Source organism: Alosa pseudoharengus, unplaced genomic scaffold, assembly GCF_046254945.1.
Source record: "Alosa pseudoharengus isolate Yale_2024_CS ecotype anadromous, Long Island Sound unplaced genomic scaffold, YU_APseudo_1.1 YU_APseudo_1.1_scf_24, whole genome shotgun sequence".
Lineage (NCBI taxonomy): Eukaryota > Metazoa > Chordata > Actinopteri > Clupeiformes > Clupeidae > Alosa > Alosa pseudoharengus.
The window spans coordinates 20,228,899-20,249,953 of record NW_027468689.1 but is presented as its reverse complement, the minus strand read 5'-3'; the positions used below and the strand labels follow the sequence as shown (position 1 = coordinate 20,249,953).

The 21,055-nt window shown below is 46.1% G+C and overlaps 1 protein-coding gene across 3 annotated transcripts; it reads right to left on the bottom strand.

Moving 5' to 3' along the window:
• Positions 1-260: 260 nt before the first annotated feature.
• Positions 261-20,615, bottom strand: zeb2b (zinc finger E-box binding homeobox 2b). 3 transcript variants are annotated; one of them, XM_076303418.1, is made up of 8 exons: positions 20,406-20,615; positions 15,179-15,247; positions 12,740-12,928; positions 11,432-11,646; positions 8,493-8,601; positions 6,133-8,165; positions 4,371-4,551; positions 261-2,511 (listed from the first exon to the last, which is right to left on the bottom strand). In XM_076303418.1, the coding sequence occupies exons 1-8, from the start codon at positions 20,473-20,475 to the stop codon at positions 1,877-1,879; spliced, it is 3,501 nt and encodes a 1,166-aa protein (XP_076159533.1). In that variant the 5' UTR covers positions 20,476-20,615; the 3' UTR covers positions 261-1,876. The 3 variants fall into 3 exon arrangements, with proteins under 3 accessions (XP_076159533.1, XP_076159535.1, XP_076159534.1); XM_076303420.1 differs by having other exon boundaries at positions 4,449-4,551; XM_076303419.1 differs by having other exon boundaries at positions 20,412-20,615.
• Between the last annotated feature and the right edge of the window lie 440 nt (positions 20,616-21,055).

Below are 21,055 nucleotides of genomic sequence, written 5' to 3'. Positions count from 1 at the left end.
TCTCAATAAGCATGCGTTGTGCCTGAGTATCATTTCATCCAATTCAAGCCCCTGTCAACAGGCCTGCCTGAAGTACACAGGAACACATCTGGCTTCCCAGGGAAATGTGCAGAGTGATCTTGATACTACACTGTACCATTGGACAGTTTATGAATGTAGTGATTTGGTCTCATTATCAGTCCATCATTGTTATCCAATCTGAGGCATACAATTTTACACTGAAACTGGAATGGAGGACAGTAGGCATTTCTGTTCTTTAATTTGGCTACTTTTATTCGAGCATGGTCATTTCCAAGAGAAATTAGAAATTAAAAATTCAATAATACTTTTACAAAGACATTTCAGGAAAGATTATTTTTTCTGTCATGGTATCATACATTGTATTTTAACAGTCCCTCTTCATTTTTTTAGCTAAAAAAACAAGATGAAGAAAGTGGAATTTTTTTTCAGTCGAAAATACAGTGTTTTCACAATATCGTATCAAAAGTTCCCAAATTTGGAATTTCCAGTAGCTGGAAAATAAAAGAAACAAAACAAAAATAATAAGTTGAAAATTCGCATTTCACAATTAATGTTTCAAAACACAATAAATGCTCTCTTTACGTAAAATTTGCCTCAATGATCAACGCCATGTTCCTTTTTACTAAAATATATCTATATATTGAAGAACTATAATACTGTACACTACAGTATGAAATAAATAAAATTAGGAAATACAAAATGGGCCACATAAATAAATGTTATTTAACCTACAAATAAAATGAATGCAATTTTGTTGTTGCAAAATGGTTTGGTGTAATACTGACAAAAAGTTAAAGAAAAAAAAATACAGAAAAATTGCACAAACATGTAAACTAAGGAACTGCTGCCTATTCTTCTAATACTGTCATGGGTGCTCCAAAGAATAGGGTGAACTATTTCTCTTTTTTAATACTGAAGCTGGTGAAAAAAGGTAACACAGGTCACCTTCCTTTTACACTATACAAGGATGGCACTTGCAGAAAACACACAGATTAAAAGGTTTGCATATAAGGCTTTTTTTAAATAAAAACACCTTACAAAGGCTTTCTCCTTCTTTGTTCACATCTTTTTGTCCTTCATATTGTCACCAGACCCTTCCACTTCCTCAAACACTGTCTATTTAAGACTTCAATACCTTGAAATCACACAGGTATGTGGTTAAGTTCCTTCACATAAAGAGATGCTGAGGCCTACGAATGTGGCTAGCTGACCAGATGACAGGAAAAAACCATAGACGACATATTAAGTAAAAGTCATAATACTGATGACTGTAGTGGGGAAACCACAGATTCTTTTTTTTACTCAACACTGTATAAATATACATAGGCAATAATTTTTTATTATTTTTGTAGTGATTATAGAAGCAGAGTGCAATTTGTACAAGTTACTAGTTTGTGCTATAAATACTATGGAACACAGGTTTTTTTTTTTTAGGATGTTAGCACCGCACATAGTTTTAGGCCTTAATACTGTACAATTTTTAAAATGTATTTTATTTCTTCATTTTTTTTTATTCTTTTTGCATAATGCAGCTTCTTACACAACTCCCTTCCCGCCCACCCTCCACACTCACTCCCTCACGCCCACCCAGTTCAGGCTTCTAATCAGTGTGTGAGAACGAATTGGCCACCCTCCCCCCCTTTTTTTAAAGTCCTTGGATACAGCTTCCCAGAAGCTTCAGGCACGTGCACGTATAGCCTCAACACAGCAGTGTGTTTTGAAATCAAATCAAGCAGGTAACAATATTTCTTGGAAAAAGAAATAAAATGTAATGAAGAGAACAGAGTGGGGTTGGGTGGGTTGGGGTGGGGATGAAGACATGGGAAGCTTTTGAATGCAGTAGTTTTCTCATTTATTACATGCCGTCCTCCATATTGTCCTCGTGATCAGATTTGGTTTCAGTTTTCCCGTCAACCGAACTGTCGTCCATGGAGTGGTCACCGTTCTCCTCCTCGTCCCTCAACGTGTCTGGGTCTGTGTCCATGCTCTTGTTCTCGCTCTCCTCCTCCTCCTCCTCGAACTCGTCTTCCCGTCGTCCCATCTTCGCGTACGTTCCGTCCACTTCCTTCGGCCGTTCTCTCATACCTCCGTTCATGCCCTCGCGTAGGAGGGCGTCCCGTTCTCGTTCTCTCTCCCGTTCCCGCTCCCGCTCTCTTTCCCGTTCGCGCTCCCTTTCCCGATCCTCCAGGTCTGGGTAGCCCGGAGGCGTGATGCCCTGCAAGTAGGCCCGGTTCATCAGCAGCTCCGTTGGCTCCAGGTGACCCTTCTCTCGGGCCTCGCGTTCGGCCGCCTCCCTCTCCTCGGCCTCCCGCTTGCAGTACGAGTAGCGGTGGTTCATGTGCTGCGAGTACGACCCCGAATGGGAGAAGCGCTTGCCGCACTTATCACACTGGTAGGGCTTCTCGCCTGAGTGCAGCCGCGAGTGCTCGATCAGATGGTGCTTGTGTTTGAACGCCTTCTTGCAGATTTGACACTGGTGCGGTCGTTTACCTGCAGAGACGGAAACAAAAGCAACAAGAGAAAGGGGGCGATTAGTTATAAATTCCCAACTTCATGCAAGCAAATCAATTTAAGTTGCAAGGTAAGCAAAACAAGTATTAAGTATTAATGTGAATATTACATAATATTAATATAATATAATATTCTGAAAAGTGACAAGTGGTTGATTTAAATGTACTAATAAGGCACAAAGCTGGCATTCCTGTGTTTACATCACAAACTTCCCTCCTATAGAGAAAGCATGGAGACACAGAATCACAAATACTTATTGTCTGCATAAGCACCACACTGCAACATAAATAAACCATTGCAAAACCAAATAAACAAACAAACAAATGGAAAGCTGCTGAAAAGGAGTAAACATAAAAACAAAATTGAGCTGGAGACTCTTCAGGCCGGTGTGAATCTCTGAATGTAACGGCACTCTGTCTCAAAAAAAAAGACAGAAAGAATATATTTATAAAAAATGTTCTGTGGTTTCTATGGGCGCATATTGGGAGACAGCAGCTTTTGGACAGGTCTGCTATACCAGTCTGGCAGCACAGGATGCTACAGTGAGCAGAATGAAACAGAAGCTGAGAGCATCCATGGCTACAGATTTCATTACATCATGCCTCTATGCTAAATAAAAGTCGATGTTTGCGTTGATGCTGGGAGAGTCCCCCCCTCCCCCCACCCACCCCTCTTCCCCCATGGCACTCCCTTTATAACCACTCTAGGTTCATGCTCTCTAACTTTGGATTTACTGTAGCTCAGCAATATCCGGAAATACAGGGGCCTTCATCATACGCAAATCATGAGACGGGAGTTTCCCTTTTGGCATTTCAAACAGCTTGTGACAGGGGGTTTACAAGCCCGCTACGCATGCACTAGCACATCTGGCTAATTCCTGGCCGCAAATAGCCGTGGAATGCCAGTCGACACCTTCCATGGCTGCCATGCTTGATGTCGGGGGCCTAACCCTCGCGCTCCCCTACTATACCCGCCATATATTCCTGCCACGGAGCCCGTCTGCACCGCATGCCTCTGCCGCTACACCCAGAGAGAGAAGAGCGGGTAAGGAAAGTGATGCAATCAGATGAAAGAGAGAAAGACCAGGAAAAGAGGTCATGGCGCGGCAAGGCGCTGCAGTCGCGTTAGCTGGAGAGACTGGTTAAGTTACACAGAACCAGAGACTGGTTTCCAGAGATGGAAGACTCATTTTGAGGCCTAGGGAAACAAACTGAGGTCAGTGTTTCCGTCAGACATCGGTACTAATGATGGAGCGCGCTTTTAAGGGTTTCCAAAGCTGGTGAGGTGGTGGTGACAAGGCATGCAGTGACTGAACTGACCAATCAAGACCTCTGGGCAATCAGCATTATAATTTATCAGGCAGAGATTTGCCAACTAAATCTCTCAAAGTTGCACATTAAGCATGTACAAATTTGTGAAGTCTAAAATGTGATAAATGTTACTTTGTTTATTTTTCCCATCAAAACAATTGAATTATAAAGCTATCCTTAAAACAAAACTACACGTGTGAAATATAATGTGTTGCCAATCTCAGGTGAGAAAAAATATACCAGGCTACACCTAAGCGCAATGATGAGTAGTAGCCTGGGCTTTTTGTTTTGTTTTGTTTTGTTTCTACATCTAATACCAAAATTAAATTGATGTAATATAAAACTTTCGGAATCCTGTCAATGGGAAAGAAACATGTTAGTTCTTTTTTTTGGCTTTGACATCCAAACTGAAAAAAAAGCGAGGGTAAAGAAAGGAGGAAGCAAGAGGGGGGGAAATGAAAGGGTTTAGTAACACAAAAACATGAAGGAAAGCATGGGGGTAAAATAAGTGTCTAGAACAGTATATACCTGTGTGCTCATATTTGTGTCTTAGGAGGGAACTGCTCTTCTGGAATGTTTTGTCGCACAAGTCACACGCGTACATACCACTTTCTGTCTTCTTAATCTTCCTCCGGGACAGACAGGAGTCTGAGTCTGTCATGTCATCCAGGCCAGACAAATATTCTCCTGTGCCGTCAAGCAGCTCCCCCTGTAAAGGAACCAAGAAGAAGGGTTTAACCACACCTGTCACCTAAATATAGTCACCTTCTGCTGTTTGATTGAGAACTTAAACAGGGCTCGGTGTAACGTGCTAACGAACACCTCATCAGGAGCCTTCAAAAAGATTCTTTTTTTTTAATTGGAGCAGAAGAAAAAAATCTCTCTTTTCAAAAGAATATTCACACAGAAAATGAGTAATTATGGGGTGGAGGAAGAAAAGCTCCAACACACAATGTGAAATGTTTGCAACTGTGAAATATTTAAAAAAGGCAGGATATTACCGATGAGGTCTTATTATGAATAATGATTAATAAGACTGTATTCCATATATTTGCATTCAAATTTGCTTTAATTTTATACATGAAAGGGCCTTAATGCTATATTTATCTGTTCTTCTTTTATAGGGAAGATTAACCCGATAGGCTTAAACTTAAATTAATGGGAGAAAATATTATTACATTAGAAGGTCATAATAATAAGAGAAAGCCTTTGCAGGGCATATTGCCAGTCTTCTAATTTCCAACTCATAATGATTAAATCAAGAGGTGCGCTAAATGACCAAAATTGAGCAGCAGCAATGCCCTCATTAGAGGGACTGGTAGTGCCCTGACAATGATTCCAGAGACATTGCTACACTGGCTTTTAAGAAAAGAGCACTATCATTCCGCAATCAATTTGAGCTAAATGCCCTTAGCTGTATTTTTAAAATCTAATTTAATAACTTAGAATAGGAAACATTATTAATACTTTTTATCAAAATGGTTCCCTCTATGTTAAACAGCCCACAGCATTGAGCCATAATGAACATGGGGGTCTGTGCATTATTCATTGCTATGTTGGAACTCATTTTGGCTTTTCTCTCACTCTTCTTTAAAAAAAAAAGAGAGAGACAGAGAGAAAAAGCAGCCTCCAAAAACTGTCAGAGAGTCATGAGTGTGGAGAGAAGTTCACTGTCCTTCTCAAGGGGCTCGTCTCTGAGCGTCTCGGCAGACGCTGCCAGCCAGCCACTCGACTTGCCGTAGAGAAGAGCCGTCGCGGGGGAAGACACCTGAGATGAACCAGTCTGCATGGGGGACGGCGCAGCATTGATTCAGACTACTACAGCAGGGGCAAACAGATGCAGCTCCGTCCTGGAAGAGGAGGATGGAGCAGCTGGCACTGAGATGCAGCCTTGCACTGCACTCCGCACCTGAGACTGCCAGGCAGCGAATGAGCGAGCGCGCGCGCGTGTGTGTGTGTGTGTGAGAGAAAGAGAGAGAGCACGAGCGAGTCGCACATCATAACCTCGACAAAACAGCCATTATACGCTGATACTACTAATGACGCGTGCTGGGAAGCCTCGTCACTCTGGGCTCGTTCAGCAGCTGTTTATCTCCGAGGCTGTACAGCTTCGGCAGACTCCAGGTGAGCCCTCATTTCAGACTCTGAGTACCTTTTAATTAGCGAGAAGAATGAACAGATCCTTTCTGAGACAGCAGAAAGAAGGAGAGGGAGCAAAAAAAATGAAAGAAAAGCAGAGATAGGAGAAAGAAAAATGCCAATGAGCTACAGCACGGTCGGGCTTATTTACCTGGAAACCTTGCTTTCGCTGGTACTTTCGCCTCTGCTGCATCTCAGCAAAGGTGGCAGCCCCTGCGGCGTACGTGTAGGCCATGTGAGGCAGGAAGCCCATCTGATCGAGTCCCGGGTACGCCCTCAGGCCAGGTATGCTGGCCTGCACCGGGGGCATGAAGGTGGGCGGGGGGAACGCACTCTGTGGGGGCAGCTGTGTGTACAAAGGTTTGGCACTGAACGGGTTGATGCCAAACATGTGGCTAGTGCTTTTGTCGAGGTTGCCGTTGTTGTTGCCGTTGGAGGCGGCAAACTCCTTCTTGGACAGGTAGGCCAGATTTAAGGGCTCCTCCAGGTGCTCCCGGTGGGAGGAGATGTTGTGGTCAATGGGGACGCTGTTGGGTTTGGGGTGGCTTTTCATGGTCAGGATGTGCTTGGCTTCCCTCATGAGTTTTGGCAGTGATAGGTCCAATGGCTCGGCCTGGAGGTCCTCGGACGTGAAGCTGTTTGGCGTGTACGAGCTGCTGTGGGAGTTCTTCGACGACGCGGAGGAGAGGTTCAGCGGGGATGGAGTGTTGCTGCGGGAGTGGTGGTCCAACTTCTCTGCCATCTGTTTGGTTCCGGTAAAATGGGCGGTTTTTGACAGCCTGAGGGGAGTGTCACAATTGTTGACGTTGTTGTGGAGCTCCGCCAGAGTCGGCGACGTGATATGGTCGGGCGGCTTGACCAGGGACACTGGGGACCTGGCGGTCATGGAGTCTTTAATTGGGGTGTGGTTGGTAGCGGGCAGCCCCACCTCCATGCCCCTATCCATGGGAGGCGTCCTGCCATTGCCGTACTGGTACACTTTCCTCTGCTCAAACCACTCCTTGACAAATTCCTGAGGGAGCCCCACAGCAATGGAGATCTTGAGAAGCTCCTCGGAGTTGGGCTCCATGTTCATGGCGAAGTAGGCCTTGAGAACAGACATGTGGTCCTTGTACGGATTGACAGGCCCCGTCATGGCCTTGTCGGAGATGATGGACGAGAGCAGCATGGCGTGCTTCTCCGCAAACATCCCCGGCTTGTTGGGCGTCATGTTCTCGTTGGGCTGGAGGACCGCCTTGATCTCCTCGTTCATCTTGCACAGGTAGCGCTCGTGCTGATGCAGAGGGATGGGACCTGCGAAGGCCTCTTTGCAGTATTGGCAAGAATAAGGTGTAAACATTAAGTTGTTCTCATTCATCTTCTTCTCATCTGTACCTATGTCTACTGTGTGATTCGACTTCTCCTTTTTGATATTGCTAAATTGTCTCTTGGAGTCCGTGGTCAAGCTCTGCAGGCAGGCTTTGGCTTCGTTCACCTTCTCTAACGTGTAGTCGATGATGCTCTTTGTGGCTCCGTTGTGGTTGACCACGGGCAGGCCCACGGGTGGGCCGCCCCCCGGGGAGGTCAGTCCCTGTTTATGCTCCTCCATCTGAGCGCTGAGGTCCTTCATGTACGCCTTGAGCTTGGAGATGTCCTCGGGCTTGCAGTCCATCTTCTGCCTGCACACAGTGTTGTCGACGATCTGGAGCACCTTCTGCACCTCGCTCAGGTTGTTGCTCAGGTGCGGGTACCCAAGCAGCTGGCCCTCCATGGTCATCCCCAGGGGGTGCTGCATGGGGCTCTGGGCCGAGTTGTAAGGGTGGACCCCGAGTGGGCTTCCCCCGCCCCCTGACCCACCATTCATGAACGGCCCCCCGCCACCTCCGGGCCCTCCAAAGCCGTGTGAGGCCAACATCATCTTGTAGTCGTTGAAGTCCAGTGGTTCGGTCTTGATGTCCATGTGGTTGGACTGGTCCTGGAGGCCCAGGGGCTTCCCGTTCTCCAGCTTGTGTCGCAGTTGGGTGATGGCGCTGTTGGTGGGGGAGGAGGAGGCGGACGTGGGTGAGGAGCCCGTCTTCATGTTGTTGCGCATGCGACCGTTGACCGTGATCAGGCCGATGCACTTCTTGCTGCTGATGTGGGAGCTGTAGGAGCCCGAATGGGAGAAGCGCTTCTTGCAGTTCGGGCATTCGTACGGTTTCTCACCTGAGGGAAGACAAAAAGTCGAAACAAACATTAATATGAAATCAAAGGGGGAAAAATAATTCCTTAAAATAGCATTGTTTAAGTTTGATATAATAGTATTGTGGAATAACCTGGGCAAATTAAGGCCATGAAGTTCATACATTTTTGATAATACTTAATGTGATTGACTTAAAGAGGCCAACCGAGTAGAGCAAGTGTTCCATAGAAAGTGGAAATAAAAGAAAGACAATCGATTTCTTTGTGCCCCCCTGTGAAGTTCCCGACAGTCCTGAATGAAAGCGGCGATGAATATTCAAAGGGAGTTGTGTGAGCTGAGCTAGTACTCACCACTATGAATCCGCAGGTGCTCCTTCAGATGGTGCTTGTATTTGAAGGCCTTGCCACACTCGGTGCATTTGAACTTGCGGTTGCCAGCCCCCTGGTTCAGCATTGGGTGCTGTGGAAGAGAGAGAGAGAGAGAGAGAGAGAGAGAGAGAGAGAGAGAGAGAGAGAGAGAGAGAGAGAGAGAGAGAGAAGGGCTGCGTAAGCTCAAGTCAAACAGAACCGAGCAAAGAGTTCAGTAAATAATCACAATCAGCTGTCGCCTGACAAGCCAAATGGCTCGTGATGCGTCGCAGCAGCATCTTTGCCATTCTACTTCCAGTTCCGTTGAGCCGAAGTGCGACCGTGATGAGAGAGCGAATGCTCATACCTTTTAATTTCCTGGCAAACAGAATCAGGCAAGTTTGCCTGTAGAGTTTGGCAGAGCAGATTGGGTGGGAAAAAAAGTAATGAAATAAAAAGGTCCTTTTTAAAAGCGTTTTTCCCTCATTAGAGACAGCGATCTGATCTTCTTTGTTCATTTAACATAATCGCTGTTGAGAGATGTGAATATTTTATAAACCTGTCTCTCTCTGCACACCTGGGTGTGACCTTAATTACGCAGGAACGTATGCAGAAATAAATATCACAAATGTTCTTAATTGACGGGAGAATTTAAAGACCATTTAAACCTTCAAACATCTCCTTTAATAATCTGAAAATACACCAAATAGGCCGGGCCTTGATTTGCTGTTCAAAGGTAAACAAACGCAGAGGCCCCTGTGCGAATTTGCAATTCAAAGGAGTCCTCTGCAAATCATAATATAATAGTAATAACGGCAACAATAACAGGCGTGCGCGCGTAAACTGGGAGGGGGTGCACCAGGCGTGCACAATTAATGCAGAGTGGGAGGTGAGCATGTTAAACGGTTAGGAAATACAAAAGATCTCGACACACAGAGCAAGACGGAGGGAGAGACAGAGAGGGAAAAGAAAGAGCGAGAGAGAGAGACCGAGAGAGAGAGAGAGAGAAACAGTTCCCTGATCCAGGCTGACAACTGCTGGGGAGTGCTGACTCTGCCCGCATTCCTGGGGAGACAGATGGCATTACGCGGGACACAGGCAGGATTGTTCAAACAGCAGCAACCTTCAGAGATCAAGCGGGAGCCGCGGCGGACACCCCAGCGCCAGCCAGGGACCAGCGAGAGACCAGGGACCCCGCCGCTCGCATGTTGCTGAGTTGCATAAACAAACAGCAACAGCTGCTTTGTGCCCACCCTCCACCCCCCCCCCCCCCTCTCGCCACCAACACTAAAACCACCACCACCATCATGCACACTGCCATCGCCACAAAAAAAAAAAAAACAGCCACCTCCCCCCGTGCTGCCTGTCCCTCTCATACGTCAGACTTAACTCTGTGGATGGCAGTGTAGTTCAGATGTACCACCGTTAACCTGATCCCAAAGCCTGCCACTGATAATTGGGACTGAATGGCATATGAACATGACGGGTGTTTTTTTTTTTATGACCCAGTTGGCCCTGTGTGACTCAGAGATGATAAGTAAGTGGGGGAGTGCTCTTGCAGATTCCTTTCTGTTTACATGCGATTGACAGGCAGTGAGTAATATTTCATCTTAATTAGTGGAGACTCATTGAGAGGATCTGATATAAATAGACCACTGGAGCAAAGATACAAGGGGGAAAAAAAAAGATTATATAACCTTACACAGAAGCTTTTCCCTTTTTCCTTAATACAGAACAAATTGGGACAACAGACAGGAAGTGCTAAATAAGGAAGGGTTTCACCATGTAACATTCGCAATAGTCGCGTGAGAGGAGAGGGAAAGGTCAAGCTTGGATATCCCGAGGCAAATTGCCAGTCAACTGGACACTGACTTCCACCTAGTATGATTTAAAGCATGATAGCAGCTAATGTGCCGGGCTGGGGGAAGCACACAAGGGACCTTTCATCAGGAAAGTCTTTCAAGACGCCGGAGACACACACACAGGCAGAGCCAACAAACAGGCACTAATGTGGGGATTAGTGACGAACAGGGACCAGAATGGACCATCTGTCAGGCGGGGGGATGTCAGTGTGCTGGGCCAGGTGAGTGAGGGTGATTGACACAACACTGTTCCTGACAAAAAAAAATCTAACTGTTCTGTATAAAAAGACTTTGTGTAATTATTAAAGGATGAAAAAAAGAATGAAAAATGACTAAAGTAAAATTGTGAGTAAAGACCTAGGAATGTGGAATGCTTGTGTATTTTAATATCAACACTGAGTGTTTCATAACTTATTTAGCCATTCAGACAAGGTATGGGTACCTGTGTACATTTATATAAGTGTGTGTGTGTGTGTGTGTGTGTGTGTGTGTGTGTGTGTGTGTGTGTGTGTGTGTGTGTGTGTGTGTGTGTGTGTGTGTGTGTGTGTGTGTGTGTGTGTGTGTTTAGGTGTCATGTATCACACACACATTGACTCATGTAATCCGCCTTGTATAAGTTTTTGAAACCCTGGCACCTAGCAGGAGCTCATATCAGCCCGTTTAACATATCTACATGGCAGGGTTTATTTTAAATAACATAAAAGATTTCATATGAAGTGAAGTTAAAGAGCAGATAAAATGTCTAAATTGGAAATTAACACAATCAGTCTATCGTGAACATAAGACTGCAAAACCATATCAAGGGAGGCCATCAAAAAACCATTTAGGGCCTCAATTAGAGCTATTACCATTAAAAAGATCTGCATCTTCAAAATGCCATGAGAAATTAATAATGATTGCCAATCAGAATGATATCTTTCCTCTGAGGGACTATAGAGCATTAGGTATAGAGTAAAGAGAAAGGGAGTGGAACACAGGGAACACAGGAGCAATGAAGCAGTCTTTAATAATAACAACAAAAACAACAACAAAAAACACCAGAAATAAATAAATAAGTGACATATGGCACATGACTCTCACCTGATCTCTTCCTGGCTTGTGCGTTGCCATATGTCGCTCGAGCTGGGTGCGGTAAGCAAACGTGTAGTTGCACAGTGGGCAGGCGAAGTTCTCCTCGTTCTTCTCATGGCGGTACTTGATGTGCTCCTTAAGCGATGTCAAACGCTTGTAGCCCCGGTCGCAGTAGGGGCAGGTCAGCAGTTGCGCGAAAGCATCTGGAGTTCCAGGTGGTAGGTCTGTGCAGGGGAGTCGGGGCCAGGGGGAAAGGGGGGTGGACAGAGGGAGAGAGGGAGGGAGGGAGAGAGAGAGAGAGAGAGAGAGAGAGAGAGAGCCAAAAGGTCAAGAAAATCAATGGCAGCTAACGGGCGAACTGCCCGGAATGGTATGGGAGGTATCTCTGCAATCTGCTTCACCGAGTGCCATCGTTTGAGCCTGGCACCCGTGCCCACAACACACACACACACACACACACACACACACACACACTTATGCATGCATGAGCACACAGACACACACATTCAAACACACACGCACATACACACATGAACACGGGCACACACAGACACACCACGAATACACAAGTACAGTACACCAACCCAGATAGACTGTATACCCATGGCATTAAAGTAAGCCAAGGAAATGGCCTACTTAAAGAGTCTATATGAATTTTGACTTTGCTTCCTCACACTTCTGATTGCTTAAATAGACCCATAGGGTCAATTACAAGTCCCTTTAACATAATATCACATTTCTTCATTTTTATTAAAAATAAGGAATTTCTAAGTTTCTTGGGCTTAGACATATCAATCAAATCTGTGAATCTGCATATGTCTAAATTTTTTTTCCCTCCTCAGCTTATTCCAGCACTCTTTCCTAATTGCTTTTAAGTGGCTTCCTCATTGCGATTCTCCACACTTTCATCATACTTGAAGTATGTTTGGTGGATCCAATCTAACCCAATCCCACCTCCCCAGTGTGAGTGGTGAGGAGAGGGAGAGAGCAAGAGACAGAGAGAGAGTGGGGGGAGATAGACAGAGAGAGAGAGAGAGAGAGAGAGAGAGAGAGAGACAGCGAAAGAGACAGAGAGAGAGAGAGAGAGAGAGAGAGAGAGAGAGAGAGAGAGAGAGAGAGAGAGAGAGGTACCCTATCTGATTGCAGCCGGTGCTGGCAGCTGCTGCTCCAGGAGCTGGTAGGTAAACACGGAGGCATCCGGCAAATCCGTGAGACCAACAGCTGCCCATGTCACTGAAGTCACGGCTGTCTGTGTGTGTGTGTGTGTGTGTGTGTGTGTGTGTGTGTGCGCGCGTGTCCTCATCTCAGGATTCTTACCATTCTCCTCCTGGCCGTTGGCTTCGGGCGTGCCCAGGCGGGACAGTTCCTCAGGGGCTTCTGGGTAAATGATGGCCGTGTCCCCGCGCTGGAGATACTCGGCTATACTGACCACGTGGCTCTCGCTGTCGTCCAGCTTGCGTTTGGCAAAGAACTCCTCGAAGTCTGAAGTGCAATCAACATTCTTAACTGCAAGATAGGAGAAGAGGGGCGAGAGAGAGAGGGGGGGGGGTGGGAAAGGGTTAAGGTGGAGTGAGGATGAGAATTGGATTTTTTCCCCCTCTTCCTGAAAAATGTAGCGTTGGAGGACAGCGACGGAAACACACAGAGCTCTAAATGTGATAAAAACAACTAAGAAAAACATTAAGGTAGTAGTTGGGCAAGGATACGTCTAAATTACTGTGCTCCGTTGTCACTTAATGGCCACTAAAATAAGAAATATGAGTTAATCTAAAGAGAGTACCATTTGAATTGTGGAAAAGCTTTTACAGAGAAACCTTTTTAGTAGAAACGTATTGCCACTCAGACGACGAGGAAATCACGTTTGCCTTGATTACCCACATCACTTCTGATTTTGGTAATCAAAAAACCAAACGGGCTCGTGTTAGATTATGATGTTTCAATTCTAAATAGTTTTGATATCAGGAGACGCACAGCGATCCAATAGTAAATTACAGTTAAAGCCTTTCGATGACTCTATTTACATACAGAGAAACAGCTGTATTGGATGTCTTATTCACGGTGAGCACCATAATGAGGCTACAGGATTGAACTGCAGCTCTGTGAGGGCCCTGTTGGGCAAATGAAAAAGGACACATACACACACACACACACACACACACACACACACACACACACACACACACACAAACGGGCTGGACACACACTGGCGTATTGACTGAGGGCAGGAGAAGGAAATCTCTGTGTCCCCCTGTAAGATTCACTGAGTATGTTGTGCTCTTTTTCAGGCCTTTGGGGATGCCTGGCGTCGTTGAGAAGAGATGGCTTGCTCTCATTGCAAAACCAAGCAAATGTAACACACAGACACACACACACACACACACACACACACACACATACACACTGACTTCATTAACAAGGAAGGGAGAGGGTTCTACTGGTTCACAACATCAACGGGTGTACAGTCCAAAACCCATCCCTCTCTTGGCACCTGACAAGTTGACATTGAGAGACTGCATTATGGACATTTTACACAGGATGCCATTATTCTGTCAGTCTTGTCTCCTGACTAGATCAGCCATTAAGGCTATGCATCAGGAAAACAAAAACATTAATTATAAGGAGACAAGAATATCAGGTCTAATTTTATTAGCTACCTTTTAATTAGATGCTGTTCGAGGCAAAGGTAAATTGTGTATCGCAGTTTGCTAGACAGTAAACATTTTATGGCCTAATTTGTGAAAGGTCAAGGTGGGGGAATGTGTTGTTGTCAAAAATGTCTTGAAAATGTCAAAGTGCCAATGGATCTTTTAAATCACAGGCATGGAACAGTAAAACTAGGCCACATAATTTCATACAATCTCATTATATGACCTGTGTGTGTAATGTTTATGCATCATGTAACACTATTATGGCAGACAAAAGGGAGCGGAAATTTCTTGCAATGCATCTGGATTTCATTGTGGGATTCACAACTTACACTTGGACAAATGAATATACTTTAATACTCTCATTGTTGCCTGATTTAAAAGTACATGAACTAAACAAATCATATTTAGACCAAATTTGATTTTGGCCTGAAATTTGATTTAGGAAGTAGAAGCAGCAGTGAAGATGAGCCCCCCCCCCCCTCTTCCCTTGTGGGCATTCCATAGTGAAAAACAGAAAGAGAAAAATAGGTAAAAAAGAGAGAAAAAGAATACATGAAACTAGGAGGCGTCATGGCGACAACTTGTCTTGAGTACCATGCCATACACCAATCTAGTGGTGGATTTCCACTGTAGTTAAAAACCACTTTTTATAAGCGGAAACATCCAAAACGACATTTCCATGAAAGGACACACCAACACCCCCACCCCAACCACACACACACACACACACACACACACACACACACACACACACACACACACACACACACACACACACACACACACACTCACACACCAACCATTTCAGCCGCAAGAGACGGGGCAGTACCTACAACATTGCTAGATCAAGGGAAAGATTCACATTTTGGCATTGCATGCTTACTCAAGCCAGCCTTAGCCAATGAGGGGCAGCCCTGATGATATCATGGAAAGAGACCTTAATGCCCACGAGGACTGTGGGAGGAAATCAGATTCATTTACTTAATTAAAAATGACAGGTAGGGTTTGGTTCCAGTGTAACAACAACAAAATAAGGGAACGGGGCCACAAACACAAACCAAACACACACACACACACACACACACAACTGCACTGTGGACTTGCTTACCTGTACCGTTTCCAACTGTTTGAAGAGTGGCATCAGGCCCCATAGTGTCAAAGTCATCTTTCATTTCATCTGCAGGGGTAAACAGAGAGAGAAAGAGAGAGAGAGAGAGAGAGAGAGAGAGAGAGAGAGAGAGGGGGGGGGTTGTCATTCGGTGTCAGAGCGTACCATCCAGCAGAGAGCTTTGCTTTACAATGACGCCTTCATACTAAGGTACAGAGCAATAAAAGGATGGCTGTGTTGCGCTGTGTGCCGGGTCCTTTGTTCAGAGGGGGTGGGCTGGGGTTGGAGGGGGGGTTCTTAATGAATGCTATCATCTGGACCAGACAGAGACTTATTTACCTTAAACATGACAACAAGCAGCAAAGGAGAAAAACAGCTACCCCCTCCACACATACACACACACACACACACATCCACATCTATGTGCAAACACACACTTTCTCACACACACTCTCACACACACACACACACACACACACACACACACACACACACACACACACACACAAACACACACACACACACACACACATACACACACACACACACAGCCACACACACAACAAGCCCCAGCTCCCTGAGCAAAACAGAGAGATTAATTGAAGACACACTGTCCACCTGAGCAATCAGAGGAGAGGAAAGCGGAAACATGCACAAAGGGCGCCGTTGTCATCCCCTCTCTCCTCGAGGCCAGGATGCTAGGAGGAGGAGGAAGAGGGGGATGACAGAAAAGAAGTAGAAGAAGAGGAGGAGGAAGAGAAGAGGAGAAAAAAAGAGTGAAGCCCCTTCCAGCAGCGTACTATGGTTCTAATTCGGCCCTGTTTCGGTACTGAATTGGCTTGAATGTGTTCCCGCCTCCCGTCAACTGGGTGGTTGTTCTACTACCGCGTGACCTTTTACAGTCCTCACCATCAATCAGCCTAATGCACGCTGTCTACGGCCAGCCAATGCAGTCGGTGCTGGCGTGGCGGACCGCAGCGTAGGTAAGACACATAAATAACTGCACGCAAGCTTGTCTGAAGCCCCAACCAGCTTCTGTAAACAGACTAGGAACATCTCCTGACGCCGGTGGAGGTCAGAGAATGAAGGGGAGGGTGTGTGGTTGGGGGGGGGGGTTACCGCGGATACTGTAGACAGAGATGCTACTGTTGGTCGGACAGAGGAAATTAACTTAGACGAGTCCTCCCTTTTCCGCTCTGTCTTTAGAAATTAAATCAAGGTATGCGAAGATGGGGACTCATAATAAATATGACTTTTGTGTCTGATCGTCCCTAGCTTACTCGTGATCCCTGCTATGAGTCACAAGAGTCCTGCGGTTGCAGCCGTGCTTCCCCTGAGCTTGCCATCACGCAGAATAGGAGCATTCTCCTCCACCGACAACGACTTCTTGAGTGCCGTTTGTCGGAGTAAAATAACTCCCTTATTATTTCACTAATCATAGAAATGATGTGCATTTTATGTGGAGTTTTGTAAGGCAATTTAATCAATGTACAAAGTGAGAAATGAGTTTGTTTTGTTTTTAAAGTCATGTAGAATGACACATGACACATATCAGCACTCATAAAATGTTTTTTTAAAAAGTTCTAATGATATTTAGCAAGAATGTTGATTGGCATTACTTGTGAAAGGAACACCATTTCACAGTGCAGAAAAATAAAATGATTCTGTTGCCATTTAAGTTTCATTTATGGAAAGCTATTTATTTAAATTTCTGGCAAAGGACGCAGGGGGGGAAAGACTGTTGTTTTCATGCTTCCTTAGAAACATTCCAATCATTAAGTGACGGCTTGTGGTAGCCCACTCTTGAAGAGAAAGCTGTTTCCCTTCTGCACCAAACAGATAAAACAGCACTAGCTTTAGAGAAGAAAACATGGGCTCACTTGGATTGGAAAAAAGTACAAACTTTCCCTTGACATGGAGCTTGACTGAAGAGAGAAACTTGCCAGCTAACTAGATTTTTATTTAGTGCATTTGTTCATTTGTATGAAATGAACAAATGGCCTCAAAGCAGCACCTCTAGACAGGACTCTTCCCCTGACTGAACTGCTCTCGTCACACATAAGTAAGAGGGAACGATTAAAAAGAAATAATTAAATGTACACTACGCAAAAATAAGAAATAAACACGGGGTGTGGATATAGTGGTTAAAGTGAAGTGGCAGTGTGAGCGCTGATGCTTCTCCGCTGTGCGGTTCGCTGAACGCTAATAAACCCAGCGCTCGCTCGCTCGCTCTCTCAGCCACTTTCTCCTGGTCAGTAAAATGGCAGACCAGACAAATTTACATTTCTTCTCCTTCTTCCCTCCTCCTCTTTCATTTGAGCACTCAAGGTAATCCTATTTCACCGGATAGTTTGGAGAGTGACTCAGGGAGATGAGCAGGGGAATTACCTACGGACTCTTTCTGCCTGCCTCTGAGACACTTCTCAACTGGAACTTAAATAAAGTTGAACAGTTCAGGTAGGAGGACAAGCCTCCAGTAGGAGGTAGGCTTAGACCACTAACACTTCTCCTTTCACTCTCTCTCTCACTCACTCATTCTCTCTCTCTCTCTCTCGCTGGCCTCCGTGAAGAGGGGGGAGTAAAAGAAAGACTCCCTTAACAGTGTTTTGGCCCCAGAGCCAAACTGTGTTGGTTGGAGAAAAGGGAGAGTTTTATTGTCTGAGAGGTTGGGGTGAGTTGACAGTCTGCTGTGTAAGCCTCTACCTGATAAATCAGAGCTGTGTGTGTGTGTGTGTGTGTGTGTGTGTGTGTGTGTGTGTGTGTGTGTGTGTGTGTGTGTGTGAGGTATGCACCTAAGGCAGGACACTGTTTGACTTTCTGCCCCAACCCTGGAGGTGTCCAGAATACCTTTCCCCCCGCCATAATTCCACCTATTTACTTAACGTCATTGATGCTGTTTATTTTGAAAACATTCCATTTTTTATGGCCGAGTTACCATTGGAACCGAGCGCAGTGAAAACAAGACGTCTCTCTATTCTTGTTATTTCTTTGAATATCCTTGAACAGTCTGGAGAAGAAAAAAAATGAGGGGAGAGTTAGTGTGTGTGTCTATGTGTGTGTGTGTGTCTATGTGTGTCTATGTGTGTGTGTGTGTGTGTGTGTGTGTCTACAGTATGTGTGTGTGTGTGTGTGTGTGTGTGTGTGTGTGGTGGTGGTGGTGGTGGTGGTGGGGTGGGGGGGTGGGGGGGGTCAATGGTAGGGAGGAATGCAGGTGATTTATTTAAAATATCTGTCAGTGATAATGATGTCATGGTTTCCAGCACAAGTTGTCCACACCATTGTGAGATGAAAGAATGTCAAGGACGACTCCAAACACACAGGAGTGAAGTGCGATTGTGGCGGAGCTGGCTGAAAAAGGAACCGTAAGGAGCTCTAACCGTGCTCCTGCGCTCAAGACAGGGATCCTGTCAAAAGGGAGCCCGAGACAAGGCAGGAGAGCAGAGAGAGAGAGAGAGAGAGAGAGAGAGAAAGAGAGAGAAAGAGAGAGAGAGTGAGAGAAAGAGAGAGAGAGGAGGCAAGGGCTTATCTCAGGGTAAAGCTATGTGCTGAGGTATCACTGTAGACAGTGAGGCACCAGGAGTGAGAGAGAGAGACAGAGAGAGAGAGAGATAGATAGAGAAAGAAACAGAGAGAGAGAGAAACTTGGTGCCCACACTAACTTGGGAAGACGATTCCCTGCATCTCTCTGGTGAACTTCACTTTGCACAGAAATATGGCAGACGTTTCGTCACATGGGTAACATTTTATCTCAGAGTTGCAACACGCTGGAATTACAGACATTAAGGCACCAAGACTGTTTTCCTCTATCAAATCAACCAGCAGTCTTAAAAAAAGAACACACACACAAAAAAAATTTATGATTTATAAAGCATTTCTCAAGGAGTGCATCTCTCTGCTGGACTCTATTTGTTTAGCAACTAAGGCAAATAAGACAATGCTTGTGTCTTATGGGGACTTAGTGTTAATGGCAACATCCTGTAAGCCAAGCTCCTTTCAATAAATGTGCATTTTTTTTTTTTGGAGCATATTAAATTTTTAGACTCCTGAAGCTCCCCCCTCCCTCTCCCTTTCAGCACACTGCACGGCTAGTTCATTAGCAGAAATGAATAGCTAACACCGCCTCATTTAAATAGGGTGTCTTACATGAGTTCTCTCCACACTCTGTTTCTGTCACACGGCTGCAAGAATCATTGACTCTTATTATACATGTAAATGGCTATCATAAAAATAAAAATTTCATTTAAGATTGTTAATGACTTTTTCGGCAGTCTGGCTTCCTTTAATGGTTATCCTCTGCCCCTAATTAAAAGTATTTATCTTTCAAGCATCCATGACTTGGCCCCTCTCACCAATGATGCTTGGAGAAAAAATGTACAGTAAGGCACCAAAAGTTGGGGGGGTTGGGTGGGAAGCGAGGCGGGGGTTGTGTCTCCTGGCTCATATTAACTTAATTACAAATGGAGGTGTCTGCAAGCTGGGTGATGTCAGGAACGCACAGTGCTTCCACCATCCGCCGCAGTCATAACTCTAAACGTGCGTAATTATCATTTTAGGTGTCTTTTATCCATCACGGAGCAGCGTGCCGACGCGTCTATCTGACATTAACCATCATGTCGCGTTGCTTGTGGCGTATCGCTATTGATGAATATAATTCGCTGTGATTTGTTCAATGAGGACTGCTTCCGCCTGAGCTGAGGGCTGATGCCTCGTTCTTTTCATGTGTGTGCTATAACACGAATAAGGCCACGGTACAGTGCGGTGTGTGTGTGTGTGTGTGTGTGTGTGTGTGTGTGTGTGTGTGGTGTGTGTGTTTTGGTGCAGGTCGCAGACTCGACTGCACACAGGCCTTTTCTCGGCCTAGCCGTCGCTTGCGTTCACCGTCACGGTTGAGGCTAACATCTCCCGACTCTGCCCTCTCCTGTCACATCGTCGTACGTCAGGGGCTAGCGCTGCGGTCGGCGCTCTCATAGTTGCACGCCGGACGGAGGGACAGACGGCGGGGCGTGGCGTGGCGTGGCGTGGCGGCGAGGGCCTGGTCATGATCTCATGACTGCTGAAACGCACCCGAAACGCCCTGGCCGCAACTCGGGGGACGAGGGAAGGGGCCATTGGGGATGACGTGATGGATTAGGGCAGAGAAAGAGGAGAGGAAAGAGGAGAGGAAAGAGGACAGAAAAGAGGAGAGGAAACAAGTGGCGGTGGTACAGGAGACGTGAAATAAACTCACCAGTACCATCGACTGAGGCTCGCAGCATGTCGCTTTCGTGCCAGACGTGGTCGACCCCGCTGTCCCTCATGTCGTCGTCGTCGTCGTCGGGCTTGGTCAGCAGGGTGTGGCCGGCCAGCGGGGACCCGGCCTCGTGGTTGGCCACGCTGATGGGACTGGCGGCGCCGTTCAGCAGGCCGTCCTCTTCGGACACCAGCAGCTTGTCGTCCTCCTCCGTCTCCGAACCGGTTTCTACCACGTTCTCATAGTTCAAGACTGCAGAGACAGAGAGAGAGAGAGAGAGAGAGAGAAAAACAGGTTAGTCCAGATACTCCAGATTGCTGCCCACCACTGATGCTCTCTCGGAACAGACGCCTGTCTTGGAAGCAATTCTAGGGGTCAAAGCCCCCCCCTGCTAGAGGTCGCGATGCCCACTCCTGTCACCCTGGGCGCTGGTTCAAGCGCAAGCCGGCCGCTCCAGAGGACAACCCCACCCCACCCCACCCTTCGGCCCATGCCATGGGACTCTAAACTTCCCCCGGTGTGCACCCAGCTGCCCCACAGACGTGCCAAAATAGTGCATCATTCTCCGCGCCCGCCACCGACCGCCACGGATGCCACTGGGCTGCACCTTTTTTTCGCGACGCAAACATCAAACGCATTCTGCTGGT

Excerpts from the sequence above, each read along its gene's own strand:
- zeb2b (XM_076303418.1), bottom strand. The coding sequence starts at position 20,475 with ATGAGGGACAGCGGGGTCGACCACGTCTGGCACGAAAGCGACATGCTG. Across the intron at positions 15,248-20,405 it reads AGCCTCAGTCGATGGTACTG|ATGAAATGAAAGATGACTTT; the intron begins GTGAGTTTATTT and ends TTACCCCTGCAG. Across the intron at positions 2,512-4,370 it reads ACACAAATATGAGCACACAG|GTAAACGACCGCACCAGTGT; the intron begins GTATATACTGTT and ends CCGTCTCTGCAG.